Source organism: Mya arenaria, chromosome 9 (assembly GCF_026914265.1).
Source record: "Mya arenaria isolate MELC-2E11 chromosome 9, ASM2691426v1".
Lineage (NCBI taxonomy): Eukaryota > Metazoa > Mollusca > Bivalvia > Myida > Myidae > Mya > Mya arenaria.
The window spans coordinates 68,052,938-68,075,202 of NC_069130.1; the positions used below are offsets into that span (position 1 = coordinate 68,052,938).

The 22,265-nt window shown below is 36.0% G+C and overlaps 1 protein-coding gene across 2 annotated transcripts; it reads right to left on the bottom strand.

Annotated features, from left to right (window-relative positions):
• Positions 1-1,131: 1,131 nt before the first annotated feature.
• On the bottom strand, positions 1,132-21,843 carry LOC128203502 (neurogenic locus notch homolog protein 1-like). 2 transcript variants are annotated; one of them, XM_052904939.1, is made up of 15 exons: positions 21,784-21,843; positions 19,911-19,955; positions 17,682-17,764; positions 14,216-14,284; positions 13,721-13,832; positions 12,270-12,364; positions 11,390-11,464; positions 9,321-9,363; positions 8,279-8,392; positions 7,555-7,662; positions 7,119-7,226; positions 4,142-4,285; positions 2,334-2,506; positions 1,841-1,966; positions 1,132-1,371 (listed from the first exon to the last, which is right to left on the bottom strand). In XM_052904939.1, exons 1-15 carry the CDS (start codon positions 21,803-21,805, stop codon positions 1,276-1,278), a joined length of 1,413 nt encoding a protein of 470 aa, XP_052760899.1. In that variant the 5' UTR covers positions 21,806-21,843; the 3' UTR covers positions 1,132-1,275. The 2 variants fall into 2 exon arrangements, with proteins under 2 accessions (XP_052760899.1, XP_052760900.1); XM_052904940.1 differs by lacking the exons at positions 19,911-19,955; positions 21,784-21,843 and adding an exon at positions 18,104-18,154.
• Positions 21,844-22,265: the final 422 nt, after the last annotated feature.

Consider the following 22,265-nt stretch of genomic DNA (forward strand, 5'->3'; position numbering starts at 1 on the left):
GATTTTGAAAGAGTGAACAACGGAAGATTACTCGGCTGTGCACAACTTCACTTTGCTATACATGTATATACTACTACTACTACTACTACTACTACTACTACTACTACTACTACTACTACTACTACTACTACTATAACTACTACTACTACTACTACTACTACTACTACTACTACTACTACTACTACTACTACTACTAACGATAATAATAAAGATATCAATAATAAGAAAAATATTAATCACAATAAAAAAAATAATATTAATAATGATCAGACTAACTTTTTATGACATCTAATTATTGTTTTTAACAGTGTTAATATATATTTTACAGGTACAGTGCAACAGCAATATTGCCGCTTTATTTTGCTTTGTAGGAGTTCCGTATAACATACATGCTAATATATTGCGGTAGAAATAATAGTGAGAACAATTCATTAACAGAACTTTGTGGTATGTTGTTCGCTGTTCAGGGAAAGTTGTTAAATGGCCTTAAAGTAAAAGGTTATCATTTTAAACGTATTAACAATTTAGCAAGCCCTTGCAATGACCGATCTGGACGTTTTCGTATTGTATAACCGTCTTTAAACGATGTCTGTATTCGATCTGAGGCACTTACATGCAAATGTTCACACATTTGTTTTAATCACAATACACGAGTATCCTTGCAGATTTAAATTGCAAGTGAAAATGTTGAACATTTTTTGATATCTTGCATTTAGGAATGAAAATGTGCAGGCGTAGTTATATAATATATAGGATTTATTTATAGATTTTTGAGCTGTGACAAGTTGTATACATCTATATAATTGTAGCAATGTAGTAGATAATAAAGGGCGTAGGGCTCTATGCCATTAGCAATGTGTATGATCTACCTGCTTCGGAATTGAAGTAGAAGCAATCGGAGGTTATTGACGCCTTAAAATGTTGAGAGAATGTGTGCCACAATGCCACCGCATTGCTCCGCTGCATGGTTCTATTAATCACCCAATGTTCAAACTACCTCATGGGAGGCTACCATACATCCCTGTGACATCTATGTTATCCAAAAGTATTCTAAACACGCCTAGACGTGAATGTATAGACACAGTCAAGGGTCTTCATGAGAAAACAACAATTGATATTAAAACAGTATAATATCCTACATTTTGTTTTATTTCATCGGCCCAAACTCATAAAAAAAATTCCAAAAGCCATTTCAAAGTAGATATTTTTGTGGTAACAATAATCAAACTTCGACATGTCCATACACCAACTCTCTCAATGAGACAACATTAATAGTTAATGCCAATCGAAGGTGTAGAAATAATCGGGATTTAAAAACATGCCCCCAATATCCTCGACGACAACACCACTGCCGCATTGCTGCATTGCAATCTGAAAATAAGCGGAGAACTAATATCTTATTTATGGAACTACAAGTATTGAACTGATAAATACTTTGGTAATTATTCTCATTAGTATTATCTTTATTATCATTATTATTATTATTATTATTATTATTATTATTATTATTATTATTATTTTGTTGTTGTTGTTGTTGTTGTTGTTGTTGTTGTTGTTGTTGTTGTTGTTGTTGATGTTGTTGTTGTTTTCTAATGTGACGCAACTTACTAACTTTTTTAAGAACGTGCACGTTTTAAAGCGAATGTACCTAAAGCGTGCATTATTGGAAAACGTTCGTACCGTAACAATACACGTTTATAGCATTATATAACATGTATAACGTATTTGTTTTTACTCTGTAACATCTTTTATACGCTATGTTAACAATGTTTTCGAATCGTTTATTTTATAACTTGTAAACGAATGTACTTAGATGGAAACCAAACGCGGTTTAACTCACTGAAAATGACGTGGGGCTGGTGCAGCCCATGAACACGCCCATTATACCGAGTGGCTTCTGGTTGTTTCCGTTCAGGTAATAGCCCACTGGTTCACCTGGCTTCAGTTGGGAGCAGACTGCGCTGACCTACAGTGGTGGAATATAAAACGAGACCGCTTTTTATGTCATATTAACGGTCAATATCACATTTCTTGTTGCAATGTTATGATTAATTGGACAATTCAATTTAAAATTTCTATTCTTAGACATGCATTTCCAAAATTATAAGAGTTTGCTAGTTACGAATAAATTTGTTTTACCCAGTAACGGCATTTCTATGAATAAATAAGGCCGCGTTATAAAGGAAAACCATCGGTTCATATCACGTTACAAATGGGCGGAAATACATGATTTACCTACGATCCGGAACAACGCAATTAAATGGCATTTGTTGTCGGTCATATGCTTGAAACCAGAATTAAAATTTTGAAACCTACATGTACGGTAGGCCTACCTGGATATCAATCTGCCAGGTTTGAAAGTCCATGCTTGGAGGGTGGCAGTATTGGTAGAGGAATGATTCTCCAGGGTTTCCTCCCGCGGGGCAGGCACTGCCGTTTGGGTGGTGAACAGACTCGTGATTCCTGATGGCATTCAACACTCCGATGAAGTCGCATTTCCATGAAGCTAGGGAGTTCGGATATAGAATAAGAACTGTTCGAGGATCTGATAATCAATAGTATATTCAATTACTAGATCAGAAAATATACATGATATGTATGATTTGCTAATACAGATAAAATAAATAGTATTATAAAAATATAATATTAATTGCAAACTGCAAACACTGTTGATGGTTATGCAAACTATCGCAAAAAATGACTGGTTCATATACAATTATACAGTATTGCAACGCAACTTTTATAGTCAAGCATTAACAGCCAAATTTAACGATGATTAGAACATGTTAAGATATTCTTTCGTTAATGATATTGAATTGTTCATACTACATTTTTTACATATTTGAATGAGATCCAACATTATACTTATCCTATGAATTTTTCGAGCCATATTCCCAACATATATGTTCTTGGAAACAAACTCCTGGTCATGAATGTGCACTAACAATAGCTTTTGCAATATATCAAGTGTATACTTTTTGAGAACCACTTTTTCGCCTGTACCAATTAATTCCATTAATATTGATTATCAAACTAATGAAAGTTTGCGTTCAAAAGACACAGCAATTTATCGGCAATATTGAAATTGCGCCAAGTTGCGTCATACCTCTTTTAGCGAGGATAATCGATTTTTAACCGTACAACGAACTCGAAAATGTTTTACCCCAACATACTCGTTTTAAGAAAGCAACATGTCCAGTTGTATTGAAAGAAGGACGAAGTAAATTATTTTGCTGCTACTCGGGAAAGTTTATTTTTGATTAAATAATTACAATTTTCAAAGTAGGCGAATTATTTGAATTGTACACTCATTCCAGTGGGGTTTAATAAGTATGTTTGACACGGGACTGAAAATAATCATGGGTTATAAATCTTATCATAATGTGAACATTCATTTTAAGATGTTCATTATTTGACGAGTTTTCAAGAAAGAAACAACACAATTCCACGTCGGTGAAACACTTTGCCAAATGTTCACAGCCAAAGTGAAAAGTAAATGTTGGAACATTTTCAAATGTACAATTGTATTATTTACAATGAGGTTGTGCTTCCGTTGTAGCCACATTTTATAGTTTGCCAGACCCAATTGTGTTGTCATTTACAAAGATATCTCTTGCTAATAACTAATGTTTATTTCTAAATATCACTGAGAGTAGATCGAGTATGTTCTTTATTGAAACTACTTGTAATATCGAACGGAAAATGAATTATGCTGTGCGGTATTTATTCCATACGATACTTTGTTCGATCCGCTTTAACATGATACAGATTTTCTTCACGTGCATGTTCATGATGAGAGGATCGGGTATGCTTGTACCACTCATTCATTTATTAAATGTCCATTGTATGCCAACCAGAGATGGGACTTTCTTGATAGTCTGATCAAACGAAATACTATACCTCCAAAACTGTCTCTGTTTGGAGACATACCTTTCCTACCCCAGTATCAAGACGCTTTATATTACATCTAAAGTTCACCAAGACATTTATCGCCAATACAACATCATTTTCAAGATCGCACATTCTAACAGTCTTTAATAAAATTCTTCAACTTTCCTTCTAATCCCATTAAACTCCATTTTCTTCCTTTTCAAGTGTTTATTACACTGGCCTACCAACACGAGGAAATTACTATATTTACTTGGTGTTTGTGTTTTAGGCGAATGGATGACAGTCGTGTCACAGTTTTGACCACCGTACGATTGGAAGCACTGGCAGACATAGCCATTCTGGTTCGAGTAGCATGTTCCGTGGATACAGGGGTTCGATGAACATGAGTCGCCCACTAGGAAATAACATAAACATTTTAGCATCTATAAACACATAACCCAGTCAGCATAGCTATGTTGGACACATAGTGGTTTATGATTGTGTTCACGTCAAATCGGTGTACAGATGTAACTGAAAGCCATAACCCGAGAGTGGGTAGCGTGATATGGCTGTTGATAGAATTTGGCCTTAAACCTTGTAGTCAATTTTAATAAAGATTGGATAAAAACTGTTCAAGGTAGAGAACGGTTAAGATGAGATTGGTTATGTAAGGGCTTTAAATCCACAGTTAATATTACGATCTAGCTGTGGATCGAATATGTCCATAAATAGCTTAACTATGTTTTGTAAGACATGTTTCAGTATTAGAGCCGACAAAGTGAAGTTTTTAACATGTTGATACTTCAAGGACCGATAAACTAGAGTAAATATGGGCTTGGTGCCGTGGTAGAGCTCGTCCGATCTCCACGAAAGTTACATGCGCGGAGCATCAACGTTTTCCTAAGGAATATCAACATGTTATGTTTAAGGTAAATCAGTAATTTGTGGCTACATAGTTCATATTGAGCGCCTTGTAACGCCGCATAACAGCATCGCCGCATAAACGAAATCGACCACGTTTATGCGTTGATTTTCAACGCATAAATAGGACTGTTTTGTGGCAAAAAGGCACACTCTCGCCGCATAAAAACAATTAAAACACATACTAATACAATAGTGGCTGATAAATGTTCATCAAAATCGTACTTTTTAGTTTTTGTCTACTTAACCAAGCTTTGAACTAGACTTTTAAAGAGACGTAAATTCTGGCAAAGATTTAGTAAGATCGGTTTAAATGTGAACCAACCCAATCGATCTTTCTGCGAAAAGGTTGAAATGACGTTTTGCCCGTCTAAAGGCAGGGATATATTATGTTACGACAACGCACAACACCGTCATTTGGGACAATCGGAAAAATGAATCGTCGTATGACATATCATATACTCTCGCCTTTTTGTCAGACTGACGGGCATGTACCCTTGACAATGCGCTATGTCATTTCAAACGTTTCTAGAAAAGTCAATTGCAAACGACGGACAAGCAACTGAAATCCAACAATCTCATGTGCTCTTTGTGCTCATATGAGCTAAGAATTATTTCCTTGTCATGAACCACTGGTAATTGTGCGATTGTGAAATACACGTCATCAGCCTTTATCTCTGGTTACCAGGGCAGCGAATGGAAAACTTTTGAAGATTATATAGTTTCCAAACATTTCAACACAACATTAGTTTTGGGCACTTGAACAAGAGGACTCAGATGACTGATATAGAGTCATCATGGACGCCTTTCTTCCATTATGTTATTATGCACTAGTCATTTGTAACCAAGAAAATGTAGATGTTAACACTCCAAGGGGAGTCATAATTTATTTTCAACTTTCAATTTAGGCTCAACTTTAAAACATTACCTTAAATTTGACCAATTTGCCTGCATACTTTTCCCGTATTTTTTTCGAAATGACAGTAATATGCTACGCCTAATCTTAATCATCCTAATAATCAACAACATCATCACAACCACCATCATCATCACCACAATCACAACTACCACCACCATCATCATCCTCACAATCATTATCATCATCATCCTCACAATCACCATCATCATCATCATCATCATCATCATCATCATCGCTTTTATATAAATATTAGAACTCTATTTTTTAGCTTTAATATAATAAATGGTTAAGTTAATCCTCTTTATGTGGCAAAAAGGCACAGTTGCGCCCCATATAAGCAATTTCTGCTTTATGCGTTGAGCGTCGCCGCATAAACGTGGTCGCCCTGTTTATGCGTTGAAAATTACCGCATAAACGAAAAAAATCACGTTTATGCGGCGATGCTGCTATGCGGCGTTTACGGCGCCTGAGCGTTGGATATTTTTCCGTAGTCTTTGGATCCGTCTTGAAAGTTGAATGTACGTCGAGCGAGATAGTTCTCATTATCATTCAAAGTATGATGTATGGAAATTATTTTCGATCCAACATAATGGATAATGGATATAAATGGAAGAATGGTGGATTGAGGGAGATATCGTTTTTGTAGGCAATGCAAAATAACACGCCGACAGAGCAGCTTAAGCACCGTGAAAGCGCAGTGCACATGCAGCGGCTTTAGATTAGCTCAATTACTGAAACATATTTTGTAAGTTATTTCTAATGCAATACAAACTAAAAGTTTTTTCTGTAAAAGTCAAGTGAGCATTGTCTTAAAGAAAATAAAAACGATTCCATTATAATTCATTTATAATATCTTAATAATTAAAATATCAATTCATACGCACACGCACAGACTAGTTGACGTGTAGAAGTATCACACAAGATTTTTGTAGTTATAGAATATAATTCAGAAAGATTAGTTTGCTGAGCTGCTGATAACAGGTTGATTCTGGGTTTTATTCGAAAACAAATTGAGGCATTGACATTGCCTTGGTGTACCCATTAACACTTGCTATAACTCCTTTCAAAATATTGGGAAGTATATATCTACCAGGTTACAGATATATAGAAAATGTGACTGTATAACTGCCCCGTGATCCTATTGAAGGCGATGCCTTGTTTCACGTTAGAATGATCTTGCAGAGTAGTGTCCTAACCTACAATGTAGCCTGGCTTGGTAGAGGTTGGATACGAAATGCCCAAGCTTGAGAGCGGAAATTGAGAGTCAAATCGGTAACATTTTACTATTTGGCCATAATTAGTGTGTTAATCGACTGGCATAGCTGTTGTTCGAACTTGCGATGTAAAAGGTCAAATGACAGTGTGTTTAGGTTTGGTAATATAATGATTCATGAACATTCAAACTTACTGGCAATATCACAATGCCGTCCGGTAAAACCTGCATCACAGTCACACAGATAGTCAGCGCCTCTTGAGAAACAAATACCATGAATACATGGATGAAGATGGCAAACACCTATAAAAAGGGAATAGAGTATACCACGTTCTAACTTACACTAAACTGTTGCATGAAGATGCATTAACAATACACGTATCTAAAAAGAGTTGGTATGCCGGTTTGTAGTTCAGGTGTTTATCGGGTGATATAGCTGTTGTTCGAACAGACGAGGTCAAAGTCATAACATTGTGTTAAGGTTTGGTAACGCTTGGATAACAAGTGCTGCATAGGCGACATGAACAGGCCGCGTTACATCGTGTTAGAGCTTTGGATCGATTCCCAAAGACATGCTTGTATATATATACCATGTATATTATGATTAATTATAATGAATATTCTAACTTACTGCTTATATCACAATGCTGTCCGGTGAAACCTGCGTCACAGTCACACAGATAGTCCGCACCTCTTGAGAAACAAATACCATGAATACATGGATCCGGATTGCAAGCACCTAAATAAAGAAAGTGAATAGAGGTGGCGAGGATCTAACAAACATTAAACTGTTGCATGAAGATGCAACATTACGCCGTAATTTATGGAGTGGCTATGCAGGATTGTATTTCAAAAGTTTTTCAACCATCTCTTTTCCATTTAAGATTGAGAAGAATTTGAGTTCGTGTGATTTCTACAATAATGTCTCTAAAGATATTTCAAAGTACAAACTGTTCATTCAGTGGTAAATGGAGAGTATTTACCTTTATCATACAAACGGTAATGCATAACACCACACATGTGGCTTACCAAATGAGGTGTATTAAATCCAAAACGGATGAAAATTTCAATCTTTTATATTTCTTATATTTCCCAGCGGTATCGCTCACACTTTCCCATAAAAACTCAAAAACCCGCACTCGAATTCGTTTAATTTATTTCAGAAATTTAACAGGCAATGTATGATATACGTACGATTAAGTACATTTTATTATTACAACGACTGTTTAAAACTTGAACATCAACAAGTGGGCAACTGTGAACACTTCGATTACATATGATGTGAGCAACAATTGGCATACATTTTTCATTAATAAGATATCGTATCGGTTAAAGACAATCACAGGTAAATATACCATTTGCAGTGGCGGCGGTCGGTGTAGGGGACGAAACTGCTGTATGACTGTTGTGGTTACAGTTGCCGGAATTGCACAGGGAGGTGTTGCAACACCTAGTGCCACACACAGGGTCTGCAAACAAAACACACTTTTTTTAAGTGACGTCGTCTGTGCAAATGAGTTCTGCAGATGTGAAAGAGGCGCGGTAAGTAATAGGTATATGACATGCATTAAAATCTTAATTATTAAGAATGGGCGGATTGAGCGGAGCGAACGTGAACTGACTTAGAATACACCATAGAATACAACCTCATTGGCTGATACATTGTCACCGCCAAATCTTTGATAGTGTATCGGATGAATGACACTGGGCGGACCTTTAAACACCCGCGAAAGTTGAAAATCTTAATGATAACACCTAGTGACCTAGTTCTGAATGATTGCGTATCTGAAATTTCTTTGGCTGTAAATGTAGGCTGTGATCTTCAAAATTATTGCGTCTCGTAAGAAGGTAATTACTGATATTGTGATAAAAAAAAGATGAAAATCAATTTCTAAGAATTAAATTCTGAATTATTAAGAATGACCGGCGTGAGCGGAGCATTAGCAATTCAGAATACAATCTCATTGTCTCAACGCAAAATCGGGCGCAGGGAGTGTATCGGATGAATGGGTGTAGTAGTACCTTTAAAAACGCGAGAAAGTTGATTTTCTTAATGAAGTTTACTTCTTATTAATTGCCTACTCTGCAATCTCATTGGCTTAAAATGAAGGTTGTATTCTAACTTATATTAAATATTAATTTGGTTAATTTTATTATTCAATTGCTTGTTTAAGAATTTTGATGATAATAATATTAAAGCTTCCAGGACTAGTTTTATATAAAGTATGACTAGTCACATATATTCCTGTACTCGGGTGAAAAACCTTATCAGTCAATACACTGCATGCATGTGAAATCTTTAATACGTGTTAAAGTCACTGTCCTCTGCTTGAAGACTGAGTTTATCTTGGAAATTTTTATAAAAACAATGTATTTACTTTGTAAATATTAACTTACTCTGTATCAATAGCAGAATGTCATTTCTTTCTTTTTCGCAGGTCTGAAAATGAATTACGATTAATATCTATTGGATCTCACATTCGCTAATATATATTTACACGTATCCCTAGCGGAGTTTGGATGTGAATGTTCGCTATTGACCTGTGCCAATCAGGCGTTTGTTTTCTCAACAGTACATTAATACATTTACATCCAAAAAATTAACCATACTATAAATTCTTATCTTGAAAGGTGCGTGAAAACTTTTTTTATGGTGATAGCTAGGTAATTAACTAGGATTCTAAATATTGCCACAAGACACGGTTTCCATGATGCAACAGACGACGGTCTTCAACAGGGAAGGTAATTGTGTGATGACAATAAAAAAGGAGTTCCATACGGGTACGTTTTTATCATTGACCGTGGGTAAGATAAGAATTTCCAGCATGGCCAAATATTTGGATCTTCTAATCTGAGCTGGGGGAAAAGATAAGAAATTCGTTTATTATAGTCACATGTGTAATGTTAAATAACTATAAACAATTATGATAAATATAAACAGTCTTGATATATAAACAAAATATTATACACCCGGCTCAGTGGACGTATAAGACACCCTACAAACGTGAATAATATGTCTTGTATGATGGTCACGTATTCTCACTATGATAAGTGTAGGCAAACAAAATGCATTTATAAAAAATGGTAACAGACAATTGCGTGTAACTATTAGGAATACAACTTATTTCTTCTTAATATCAAAGTTAGCCTTAGTTATTTATTTTGCGATCTTCATGTGATGAAAAAGCATTAGCAATCATTATTTATCCGATAAAGATTGGTTAAGACCGTTGATTTAACCCTTTATGCAGACAACTACTAAAATATATTCATCTTGTACACAAGGTTTGCAGTCTAAAATAGTGAGTTTTGTGTAATTTAACATTTTCCCACCATATTGACGGGAAATAGTTCATTTGACGTACAATTTTACGGGTGGTGGGTGTCAACCCTGTCCACAGTGACTGATTGTTGCTACCCATTCAGTCAAATTGGCTTTACAGTAAGCAAAAAGAGAATTACTTGTTGTGTATGTTTTTCTTTAGACCTTGCGGTCAAGGATAACCCGTGAAAGTGCATGCACTTATTTCCAACGGGGTCCTTTTTGCTGAAGGGACAGCACGCTGAAGAGACAGTGGTGGGATACAAAGAAGTCCGGGTGCGATACCCCAGCTCTTTTTTGAAGAGACCCCTTGGGTTTTTTACGTGATCGGTGTAAAGCACCGATACACGGGGTACAACTTTCCTGGGTTAAACCAGTACTGAGTACACCACTTTTCCAAGCACTACCCTTTAAATGCCAAGCGCCAGGCAAGGAAGTTACTTGTACCAACTTTTAACGTCTTTTGGTATGACGCGGCCAGGGATCGAACCCACGACCTCCCGCTCCGTAGACGGATGCCTAACCACTAGGCGACGGAGACGGTGTTTCCGACTTCCCGTTTTATAGTTGGTTTAGTTTAAGTGTAAGGGGTAATCTCTCGGGCTTGTCAGTAATGGATAAGTTTACATTCGCTACCGTTATCTTATTTTAGCAAACTGTTTTGATTTGTATTCAGGTCAATTGATCTGTTTCTGTGAAAAAAAATGCACATTGGCCAATTATTTAACACTTCTTATGATATTTATATACAACACATCCTAAACTTGATCTTACTTTATGAAAGTGTACTGCTTCTTAGTTCCATCACATGCAAAATATCTACTTCAAACTTCTAATGTAATTGCAGTTCTCCAGCTAAAATACTGTTTTTCTCCGATACCTAACTATAAACACAGTTTTGTCCTAGGTCTGACTATCAACACATTTTTTCTCCTAGGTCTAACAAAAAACACAGCTTTGTTCTCCTTGGTCTAACTATACATACAGTCTTTCTCCTAGGACTATAAACACAGTTTTTTTCTCCTATGTATAACTGCGTGATGACTTAAGATCATGCAAACTAAAGATATCTTAAGCACTGACTTATCAAAGTTAAGACCGTTCTTCTTTAATTGCAAACGAAGCTGATATAATGTATTCCTACCTGAGGTTTTGCACATCCGCTTGTGTACAGATGACTGTATGTTACGGTTGAGATGTCTGGGAGCAATTCACATATCTGACAGGGAAACACTTGAAAATATCCTGGGCAAGAAACTCGACTTTGGCTGAGTATGGCTATTTTTAAAAGCTATAAAATCTTCAAATTGTTTAACAGTTCTTCAAACGTAATGTTGTTGTACTTGGAAATGATTTACACTTTGTATGTTATGAAAACAAAATAAAGGGTTATTTTTATTGCAGATGACATCAATTTGGATGAAACTTGTTTCTACGGTTATCAATTTGATAATAAACAAGAATATATACATTATATTTTGCTTATATACTCAATGCAATGTATGATAATCAGAGTCAATCCTGGCTATGTCGTGGCAAAATTGGTAACCATACATTGAAATGTTTGTTTAGAGTAAATAAAATTTTGTGGAGGTCTATAGCATACAGAAAGTATTTGGTAATACGATTTATTTTATATGATTTTTTTTATTTAGTGTTCGAGAATCAATCCCAGTCGTTTATAGAATGTCGTTTGTTATACAGTAGCCGCTATAAAATTTAAAAATTGTAAATAATCAAGGACTATCAAATTCATAAAACTAGGACAAATTAACAAGTTCAGCCGAACGAGAGTAATTATTTCTAAATGTTATAGACGCCTTGCATATCGTATCCTTCTTTAATCTATACAAATATGTCATAGTCATATTTCGGAAAGATCAATGCAAAGCACTTCTATCAAGGGTTTAGTGCCGAAAAACATCTCCAGTATAAACAAATGTACACAAAACCTTTAACAATTAAGCGGTATTCATAATACGAGAGAAAACATTGTAAGACGCTATTTTAAGCCAAGAACACACCTCGTCACGACTACAATGTTGAATCTGGTTGCAAGCATCAGGATCTTTGAACTGGTCACAGGCGAAACAAGTTGGCCCACCTCGCAACTGAAAACCTGGAAAAGCCCATTTATAACACGATGCTTAACGATGCAGTTATATGTGTTTGGTATACTTCTACATTACATTTTTGTTTTAATTGCGCAAGCAGTTATAAAGGGTATATTTTGGGTAAAGAGGCTGACCTCGAAAACTGGCTACAGATAGCAATGATTGAGTAAATATTTATATTTAACAGTTGTGTGAACCTATTCATAATTTTTTTTTCTTATAAATTCGTCGAGACGTCATTGTCTTCACGGCAAAAACGCTCTTTATGTAAAGCTTTAACCGTCACGATATAGGCTCTGATTACCCACGACCTTCTTAATCATGGAAATACATCGAGATCGTGGTTAATCCTTGGTGATCGTGTTGACTTGGGAAGAGTTACGATAGTGTTTTTTTCAAGGTCATACTGGGTGTTTCGAAAAAAGACTGCATCGTATCTTTGAAAAGTTTTTGCATTAAGTGCTCTGAATTGTATTCCTCCGTCTGCAGATAGAGTTGGAATCTCTAATCATAGAAGTACTTGGGGTTTACCTATAAGTTAATTATTATTTGTTTCATCGTTAAGTTTCCTCAAGTTAATGCATACTTTGATAAGATTTATCTTTTGCGTTTTTTCTTTATTTGGGATTGTTGGGATAAGAGTGAGGTTTATGCACTTAAACTGGTTTAAGCCCCCAGTAAATTAACATTTTACTGACCGTTCCAAGGCGGTACCTAACAATCCTTGATAAAACACACCTAACATTTTACATCTGAATAGAAAATTTAAGAATTACTAATTTCAACGAGATTATGGCAATAGCTTCAGAGGCAAATGTTGGATGAAATACCTGGAAATATGGTGACATTCAAACGTTTACATTACTAATTTATTCGGGATTGTTGGGATAAGAGTGAGGTTTGTGCACTTAAACTGGTTTAAACCCCCAGTAAATTAACATTACTGACCGTTCCAAGGCGGTATCTAACAATCCTTGATAAGCAAACCTATTTTTTATGTATAGTATGTATGCACTGTGCTGTTTGTTGAGTTTTGTGCTGTTTTTCCATGTTTCTTGTTTGTGATGTTTTTGTTTTTATGTTCAATGTCTTTGGCCTTTGCCCAGTGCCATTAAACCGGGTTTATGTTTAAACTTGCTGATACTGAGCTTGTTTTTTTAGTTTTTCGCATACATATTGTTGTCTACTGTGTAAAACTTGGCGCACCTCTGTAGCTGTTTTGCATAATTTATTTTATACGTAATACTAAATTATATAACGACTTATTCTGCAATTTCTTTTTTCCTTTTTTCATAAGGAATTCCTTTCATTCAGCAACCACCAATTCAGTTCAAACAAAGCCATGAAATGGTGTGTTATACCTGTTTCCCCACAGAGGTTGGAATTGCACACGTCACCCTGACAACACTGTGAACATATCAAAATTCCACCAGTGGAGGATCGGCGTCGTCCTATCAGCTGGTTGGTACACACCTATAAATAGCAAATGTGTGTCTATTGTAATGTATATATCAATGTGCGTGTTTACACATATGAACGTTCGACATGTTCAGCGTATGTTATTTTCTATTCCTTCGAGTTCAGAGAGTGTTTGGCGTAAGTCTACCAGTTGCTTCACTTGTCATTTTACTTCATACAGACCATACTACTTTGTAATTGATGGTATTGTTATCAATACTTTGCAATTTAAACATTTACTTCACAAGTCATATAATCGGAATTTATCATTCCATTCGTTATACAACATACAATCATCGACTAAGCTTTCTACCGAATATAAGCAAGCAATAATTTGAATAATACTAGATACCCGTTGGGCCACAAATCTTTATATAAGTTTATACACTAAAATTTACCATAGAATCCCGACAGCCATAGTCTCGGCGTATCCCCACTGATGTTGAAATTGCGTCCGAAAAGCACGCCTAAAACGAGATGAACATTGTGAGAAATTACGAGTAAACTGTAATATGGACGAGATAGTACGATGTTGGTATTGCTGACATAACATACCTGTCCGAGTGGACGTCACTTTTCCAATGATTATTTAATTGACATATTAGGCTATTATAGGCTTAACACTTGTGGATTGTTTCACGGATGTACCGATAATACGGTGTTTGAATGATGGAGGTAGGCTTAACACTTGTGGATTGTTTCACGGATGTACCGATAATACGGTGTTTGAATGATGGAGGTAGGCTAAATACATGTGGATTGTTTCACGAGTGTACCGATAATACGGTGTTTGAATGATGGAGGTAGGCTTAACACTTGTGGATTGTTTCACGGATGTACCGATAATACGGTGTTTAAATGATGGAGGTAGGCTAGATACTTGTGGATTGTTTCACGGATGTACCGATAATACGGTGTTTGAATGATTGAGGTAGGCTTAACACTTGTGAATTGTTTCACGGATGTACCGATAATACGGTGTTTAAATGATGGAGGTAGGCTAGATAATTGTGGATTGTTTCACGGATGTACCGATAATATGGTGTTTGAATGATGGAGGTAGGCTAGATACTTGTGGATTGTTTCACGGATGTACCGATAATACGGTGTTTGAATGATGGAGGTAGGCTAGATACTTGTGGATTGTTTCACGGATGTACCGATAATACGGTGTTTGAATGATGGAGGTAGGCTATATACTTGTGGATTGTTTCACAGATGTACCGATAATACGGTGTTTGAATGATGGAGGTAGGCCAACTACTTGTGGGTTGTTTCACGGATGTACCGATAATACGGTGTTTGAATGATGAAGGTAGGCGAAATACCTGTGGATTGTTTCACGGAAGTACCAATAGTACGGCGTTTGAATGATGAAGGTAGGCGAAATACTTCTGGGTTGTTTCACAGATGTACCGATAATACGGTGTTTGAAGGATGGAGGTAGGCTAGATACTTTTGGATTGTTTCACGAGTGTACCGATAATACGGTGTTTGAATGATGGAGGTAGGCTAGATACTTGTGGATTGTTTCACGGATGTACCGATAATACGGTGTTTGAATGAAGGAGGTAGGCTAGATACTTGTGGATTATTTCACGGATGTACCGATAATACGGTGTTTGAATGATGGAGGTAGGCTAGATACTTGTGGATTGTTTCACGGATGTACTGATAATACGGGTTTGAAGGATGAAGGTAGGCGAAATACTTCTGGGTTGTTTCACGGATGTACTGATAGTACGGTGTTCGAATGATGGAGGTAGGCGAAATACTTCTGGGTTGTTTCACGAATGTACTGATAGTACGGTGTTCGAATGATGGAGGTAGGCAAAATACTTCTGGGTTGTTTCACGAATGTACTGATAGTACGGTGTTCGAATGATGGAGGTAGGCAAAATACTTCTGGGTTGTTTCACGAATGTACTGATAGTACGGTGTTCGAATGATGGAGGTAGGCTATATACTTGTGGATTGTTTCACAGATGTACCGATAATACGGTGTTTGAATGATGGAGGTAGGCCAACTACTTGTGGGTTGTTTCACGGATGTACCGATAATACGGTGTTTGAATGATGAAGGTAGGCGAAATACCTGTGGATTGTTTCACGGAAGTACCAATAGTACGGCGTTTGAATGATGAAGGTAGGCGAAATACTTCTGGGTTGTTTCACAGATGTACCGATAATACGGTGTTTGAAGGATGGAGGTAGGCTAGATACTTTTGGATTGTTTCACGAGTGTACCGATAATACGGTGTTTGAATGATGGAGGTAGGCTAGATACTTGTGGATTATTTCACGGATGTACCGATAATACGGTGTTTGAATGATGGAGGTAGGCTAGATACTTGTGGATTGTTTCACGGATGTACTGATAATACGGGTTTGAAGGATGAAGGTAGGCGAAATACTTCTGGGTTGTTTCACGGATGTACTGATAGTACGGTGTTCGAATGATGGAGGTAGGCGAAATACTTCTGGGTTGTTTCACGAATGTACTGATAGTACGGTGTTCGAATGATGGAGGTAGGCAAAATACTTCTGGGTTGTTTCACGAATGTACTGATAGTACGGTGTTCGAATGATGGAGGTAGGCAAAATACTTCTGGGTTGTTTCACGAATGTACTGATAGTACGGTGTTCGAATGATGGAGGTAGGCGAAATACTTCTGGGTTGTTTCACGAATGTACTGATAGTACGGTGTTCGAATGATGGAGGTAGGCAAAATACTTCTGGGTTGTTTCACGAATGTACTGATAGTACGGTGTTCGAATGATGGAGGTAGGCGAAATACTTCTGGGTTGTTTCACGAATGTACTGATAGTACGGTGTTCGAATGATGGAGGTAGGCAAAATACTTCTGGGTTGTTTCACGAATGTACTGATAGTACGGTGTTCGAATGATGGAGGTAGGCAAAATACTTCTGGGTTGTTTCACGAATGTACTGATAGTACGGTGTTCGAATGATGGAGGTAGGCGAAATACTTCTGGGTTGTTTCACGAATGTACTGATAGTACGGTGTTCGAATGATGGAGGTAGGCTAACTACTTGTGGATTGTTTCAAGGATGTACCGATAGTACGGCTGTCAAATGACAGAGAAAGGCTAAACACTTAAAAGATTAATGTCATCAGATTTGTGAGCACAAATTGGATTGCGTATTTAAAATGAAATTCGAGGATTCTTCAAATTTTCTTTTTCTTAATTTTGCGTAGATCGATTTCTGACGAATGCACCAAAGAACGTTTCATAGAGGGTATTTCAGTCTATTCTCAACCAATGCGTCCTTGTTAAACTAGTGTAAGTAGTAAAAGATAGCATGCCTAGTGTTTGCATTTAAGTGTGGGCAAACGAATTCGATGAATTTTCAAACGCTCGACAAAACATGATGTTAACATGTGCGCATTGAAATTTTGACTTAGGATTACGTCTTTAAAATACAAGCAAATCTAAAATAGTTGACACGTGTAAAAGCAGAAAATAGCATAGTCTTTTACTGGTATAGGCTGAGAAATATTTTCATATATAGTTTCTGTCAAAAAGGTCATATAGAAATTTACGTCACTTGCTTGTTTGTTTACATTGGTTTTTACCCGTAGTGACCTATGTGAGAACCCCGTTAAACGCACGTGATTCATCACCCTTAAAAGGAAATATTCATAACGAGTATTATTGGTAATCTATCTACACGAGTGCTTCCTGATTACCGGTCCAGATGCGTGACATTTAATGGGCACGTAGGTTAAATAAGAACCTATTCATTATAAGAATAAAATAAATACACTATTTACATGTAACAAAATATATGCAATATCCACATCTGACAAAATATACGAACACCCCGTCTTAAGCATTGTACCTCATGCGGGCCGCAAGTTTCTACTGTTGTGCATTCCGCTGACCCAATAGTCGATGAACACTTCAGGCATACATTAGTACATGCTGTAAATAAAGTAGACATACGGTGCATATTGTAAAAGGATTGTTTTAATGATGCATTCCGCTTCCACGACAGTTGATTAAACACACGTGTGTTAATGCTGTAAATAAATTAGACGTACGATGTATATTGTTCGTCGACTGTTTCAATAATGCATTCCGCTTCCACGACAATTGATCAGTATTACAAACACACGTGTGTACATGCTGTAAATAAAGTAGACGTACGAGATATAGAGTAAAATATTTTTTAAGAGTGTTTTCCGCTTCCATGACTGTTAATGGCCGATGCATACACAAGTACGTACAGATTGTTAATAAATAGATAATAAATATACAAACAATGTATATGTCGTGAAGTTGTTGGACTGATCTAAAGTGCATTCCGCTTCCCCGACAGTTGATCTACATTATACGTACAAGCTGTGAATAAAGTAAACATACACTGTATAGTGGTGGATTCTCTGCTTAAACGGGAGTTGATAACCACGTATATTCTGGTTGGCTTGAATAATTTATGTACTTATTGTTGTAAATGGAATCTGACGGTCAATGTGGAAAATACTTATATTGTGGTGTTTAGAAAAGGTTGTCGGTTAGCAAAAAATGATATATGGACGTACAATGATCAAGCTGTTGAAACTGTCAATTCCTTTAACTATCTCGGTGTAGTATTTTCCTATGGTGGATCTTTCATGCAGGCGGCCAATACACTGGCTGGCAAGGCATTGCAGTCTATGAACTCACTTAAGGCTTTGATCAAACGTAACCAGGTCCCTATTGATATAATGTTCAACTTGTTTGATGCATTTGTTTTGTCAATATTTAACTATAATTCAGAAGTATGGGGTTATATTCAGTCAGAGGTGATAGAAAAGGTACATAGGAAATTTTGCAAGTGGGTGCTTAATGTCAAGCGCTCCACAAGTTCATTGTCACTTTTTGGAGAGCTAGGCAGATTTCCGCAATACATTGAAAGACATACTCGCGTTATTAAGTATTTCCTTAAATTATACTAAGAGAACAAACATAATTGTATCCTCGGGGCAATATTAAAGGATCAATACAGGGATCTTGATGATAATCCACAGACTATAGATTGGGTCTCTAAGGTAAGAAGTATACTACACTCAGAGGATTATGCGGATGTCTGGTTATTCCCTGAGTATGTTAATATAAATTCATTTGTCCCTATATTTAGAAATAAATTAAGATATATATACATAACTAGTTTGCGAGCTACCATGGAGACATAGCCTTAATTGTATTTATATATGGAAGTTAAGCATGCATTCCAATGTCTAACTACATGGTATTACTTGATAATATGAAATATAGAAATGTATAAAACTAATATTGTCCTCGCATAATTTGTATATTGAACTAGGTAGACAAGACATAACAATATCCCTGGAAAAGATAGGAAGTGTACGCCATTTAAACGATCTAGAAGACGAGTTTCATTTTGTTTTTGTTTGCCCAATGTATAATGACATCTGGCAGACTTATATCCCTATATATTATGTTAGAAATCCCTGTATGATTAAATTTATATCAAAACTAATTTTTGTATTGAGGATTTAACGATAAGAGACATAAATATATGATATCTTAAAAGACATTCTCACATTATATTGCTGTTGAATGTGTTAGTTTTGTGCAGTACTTATTTATTACATGCATGGTATTTTTTTTCATTCTGTGTTTATAACGATGAGCTGTACATGATTAAGTTAAATAAAGATTCTGTTCTGTTCTATTCTGTTATGCCGATGACCATATGTATTATGTTTGGCTTGCGATCAACACTTGTGTGACAATTTGTAAACGAGTTGTAAACATGGTAGTGTTTTTTTTTGTTTCAGAATACTTTTGTCCATCTTGTTTTCTATATCAGAATTAATTACTTTAACGGACTTATGTGGTGTATTCGTATCAAAAATATGGGCTTGCCTTACCAGAGCCAGTTACAGCTAAATGGGTAAAAGCTTTCAAACTAATAGTTTCGTAGATTTTTTTAAATAAATCATAGGGCCGTTGCTGTTCGTTCAAAAACACGAATAAAACGACTTAAATTGAACATATTTCACACAATAGAATGGGTGCACCTTTGATAAAAAAAACTCTTTAATAAAGAAAATTTACTTACAAATCAGATGGATATTTGCCGCGACAAGAATATATACAAAACCACCTGAAAATAGAAAATGAGCTATTTTAAGATACCTGGAACTTTCAGAAAACACATGTAGCTTTATATTAGAATCATATTAATGAATATAGTGTTTTATAAACCTTTGGCGTTGTCACTGATAAATCAGCCTGGTTAATATATAATATTGTTCTTTTACATGTTTATATACAACATTTTGTATTATTCATGTTGATGACCTCAAAACACATATTTTTATTATGTGATGAGAGTAAATAAAAACTGAAACTGAAACTAAACTGAAAGCGACTAAAGTGTTAACAGGCTTTCGGCCTGCTACGTTATGTGTGCATCATGTGTGAAGAATTCTCAGTTTGTCTCAATAATTTCAGCCAAGAGTCTTGAGCATGTTGCATATGCATATATAAATAACTGATATAAACATGTTCATTTTGTCCACAAGTGACATAAGTTGAGGGCAATATTAATAACATACATACATCCTGTCACTGTGGAAATATACCATAAACATAATTTATGTTAACATGTCAAATGCATGTCGTTGGATTTATTTTGCTAACCATAGTAAATTAAATATGACCCATGTTTGAAGTGTAGCGCAGAATTTACTACAATATGTCTAAATTTTATTCCCGTGGCTGTGCACTGTTTATGATAACAACGTTCCAGATAATACTCCATATGCAATTGAGAATACCTCACTACATTTGTAGTTATTTGGGTATCCCACTGTTTTATTTTATTGGGGTTCACCATAAAAAAATCGAACAAAAGAATTTGCGAACAAATCCTTAAGTATGCCCTTGCTATACTCGTATTTAGATGTTAGTGTTTTATTTGTTTTACAAATTGCATGACTTTACTCACAAAACGTAGCAGGCCGAAAGCCTTACAACGCTTTAAGCGCTTTGATTCCTTATCAGAGGCTACTTGACAACATGATCTGATTGTTGTGAAAAGCCACATTCTGTGACATTTTGCGCGACAGCGATCACTTAACTTAAACGTTTAAGTGTCATTCCGTCTGTATCAGGTAAAGATCGTATTTAGTGGGCTGCTTAATCGAGGTCTCCGTTTGTTTTCGGTTTGACTCTGACAGCACGTTCGGCCAATCAAACCGATTACCCAGATTTCATTTTTTAACCGATCCTCGCAAGAACATATAGTTGAGTGTCCGATATTTATTTTGATTAAGAACGCGTTCATTTTGAAACTCTGTATGTATTCTGCTTCTCATAACGCGTGTTGTTACTCGTCCGTATTACATTAACTGCGTTAACTGCAATAGTGTAATGACGCAGATACGCTACATAACAATTCTTTCTCACCACACAAAATAGTTTATGAATATTCATTACAGCGCTACTTGACCAGCTACTCATGCATAATGCAGGTCCGTAGCAGATTGATAATGTAAATAAGATTGTTAGCAAGCCGCAGTTCTTACAGCGCTGGGGTTGATACGCCTGTTGGTGCATTCGTATTTAATTGTGAAAACTCTTATGTCGATCAACCGATTGTAGATTTCGAGTAACGGTTAGAAGTCTGCAGACCTAGCGTCATATAGCCTTTAATGGAATGCAAATGCTGTCAAAATGTATCGATAGTGAGGAAAGTGTTTGTAATGAATTCCTATTTCTGAAACTGGTTCTATATTATTGTATTCAACTTTAAATCTTTAACACAAGCACCGCTGAAGGATGGGTTAGAAAATTGGTGTGAACGGGGGCGGGGGCTTTTATAATAAATTTATAACTTACTGCACTATAAAAAAAAATGTCAAAACAGTTCAAAATCCGAAGATTTCGATCTACTAAGGAAAAATAAATCATTAGAAGTGTAAACCTACCTTTGAGGTTAAAGACGTCCATTGCCGTATTTAATGATGATAAGAAACCTATGCACCGAAGTTGATAACAGAACCAACAAAAACTCAATTGATAAGAGAGTTAGATTACAATGTCAAACCATACAAATGTTTCGAAAAGGGGCACAATATTTTTAGCCCAGTTGAAATTCTGAGAGTTTAAGGGAGACAATCCATGCAGGTTGAATTTACTTTTTTACCAGTTATTGGTTATTGTTTCCCTTAGACCATGATATGTTTATATGGTTGAGTGATTTCTTTGAAATTGGTCAGGTGACTGTAATGATCATTGTTGCAAAGATTTTCCCTCCATTTTTGAAAACGTTTGAAAAGTTCTGGAAGCTTTTAATTTGATCTGGTCGAAGTAAATGAAAACTATTATGGTCAGTATTGGATGCATTTGATCTTCTAACTATTCTATTTGTGTTTGCAATGTGTTGGAATTGTAATCATGCATTTGGTAG

Coding starts and splice junctions, on each gene's coding strand:
- LOC128203502 (XM_052904939.1), bottom strand. CDS start 21,805: ATGGACGTCTTTAACCTCAAAG. Junction 17,765..19,910: donor GGCAAATATCCATCTGATTT/GTAAGTAAATTT, acceptor CTTTATTTACAG/CATGTACTAATGTATGCCTG. Junction 9,364..11,389: donor GCGGATGTGCAAAACCTCAG/GTAGGAATACAT, acceptor ATTCATTTTCAG/ACCTGCGAAAAAGAAAGAAA.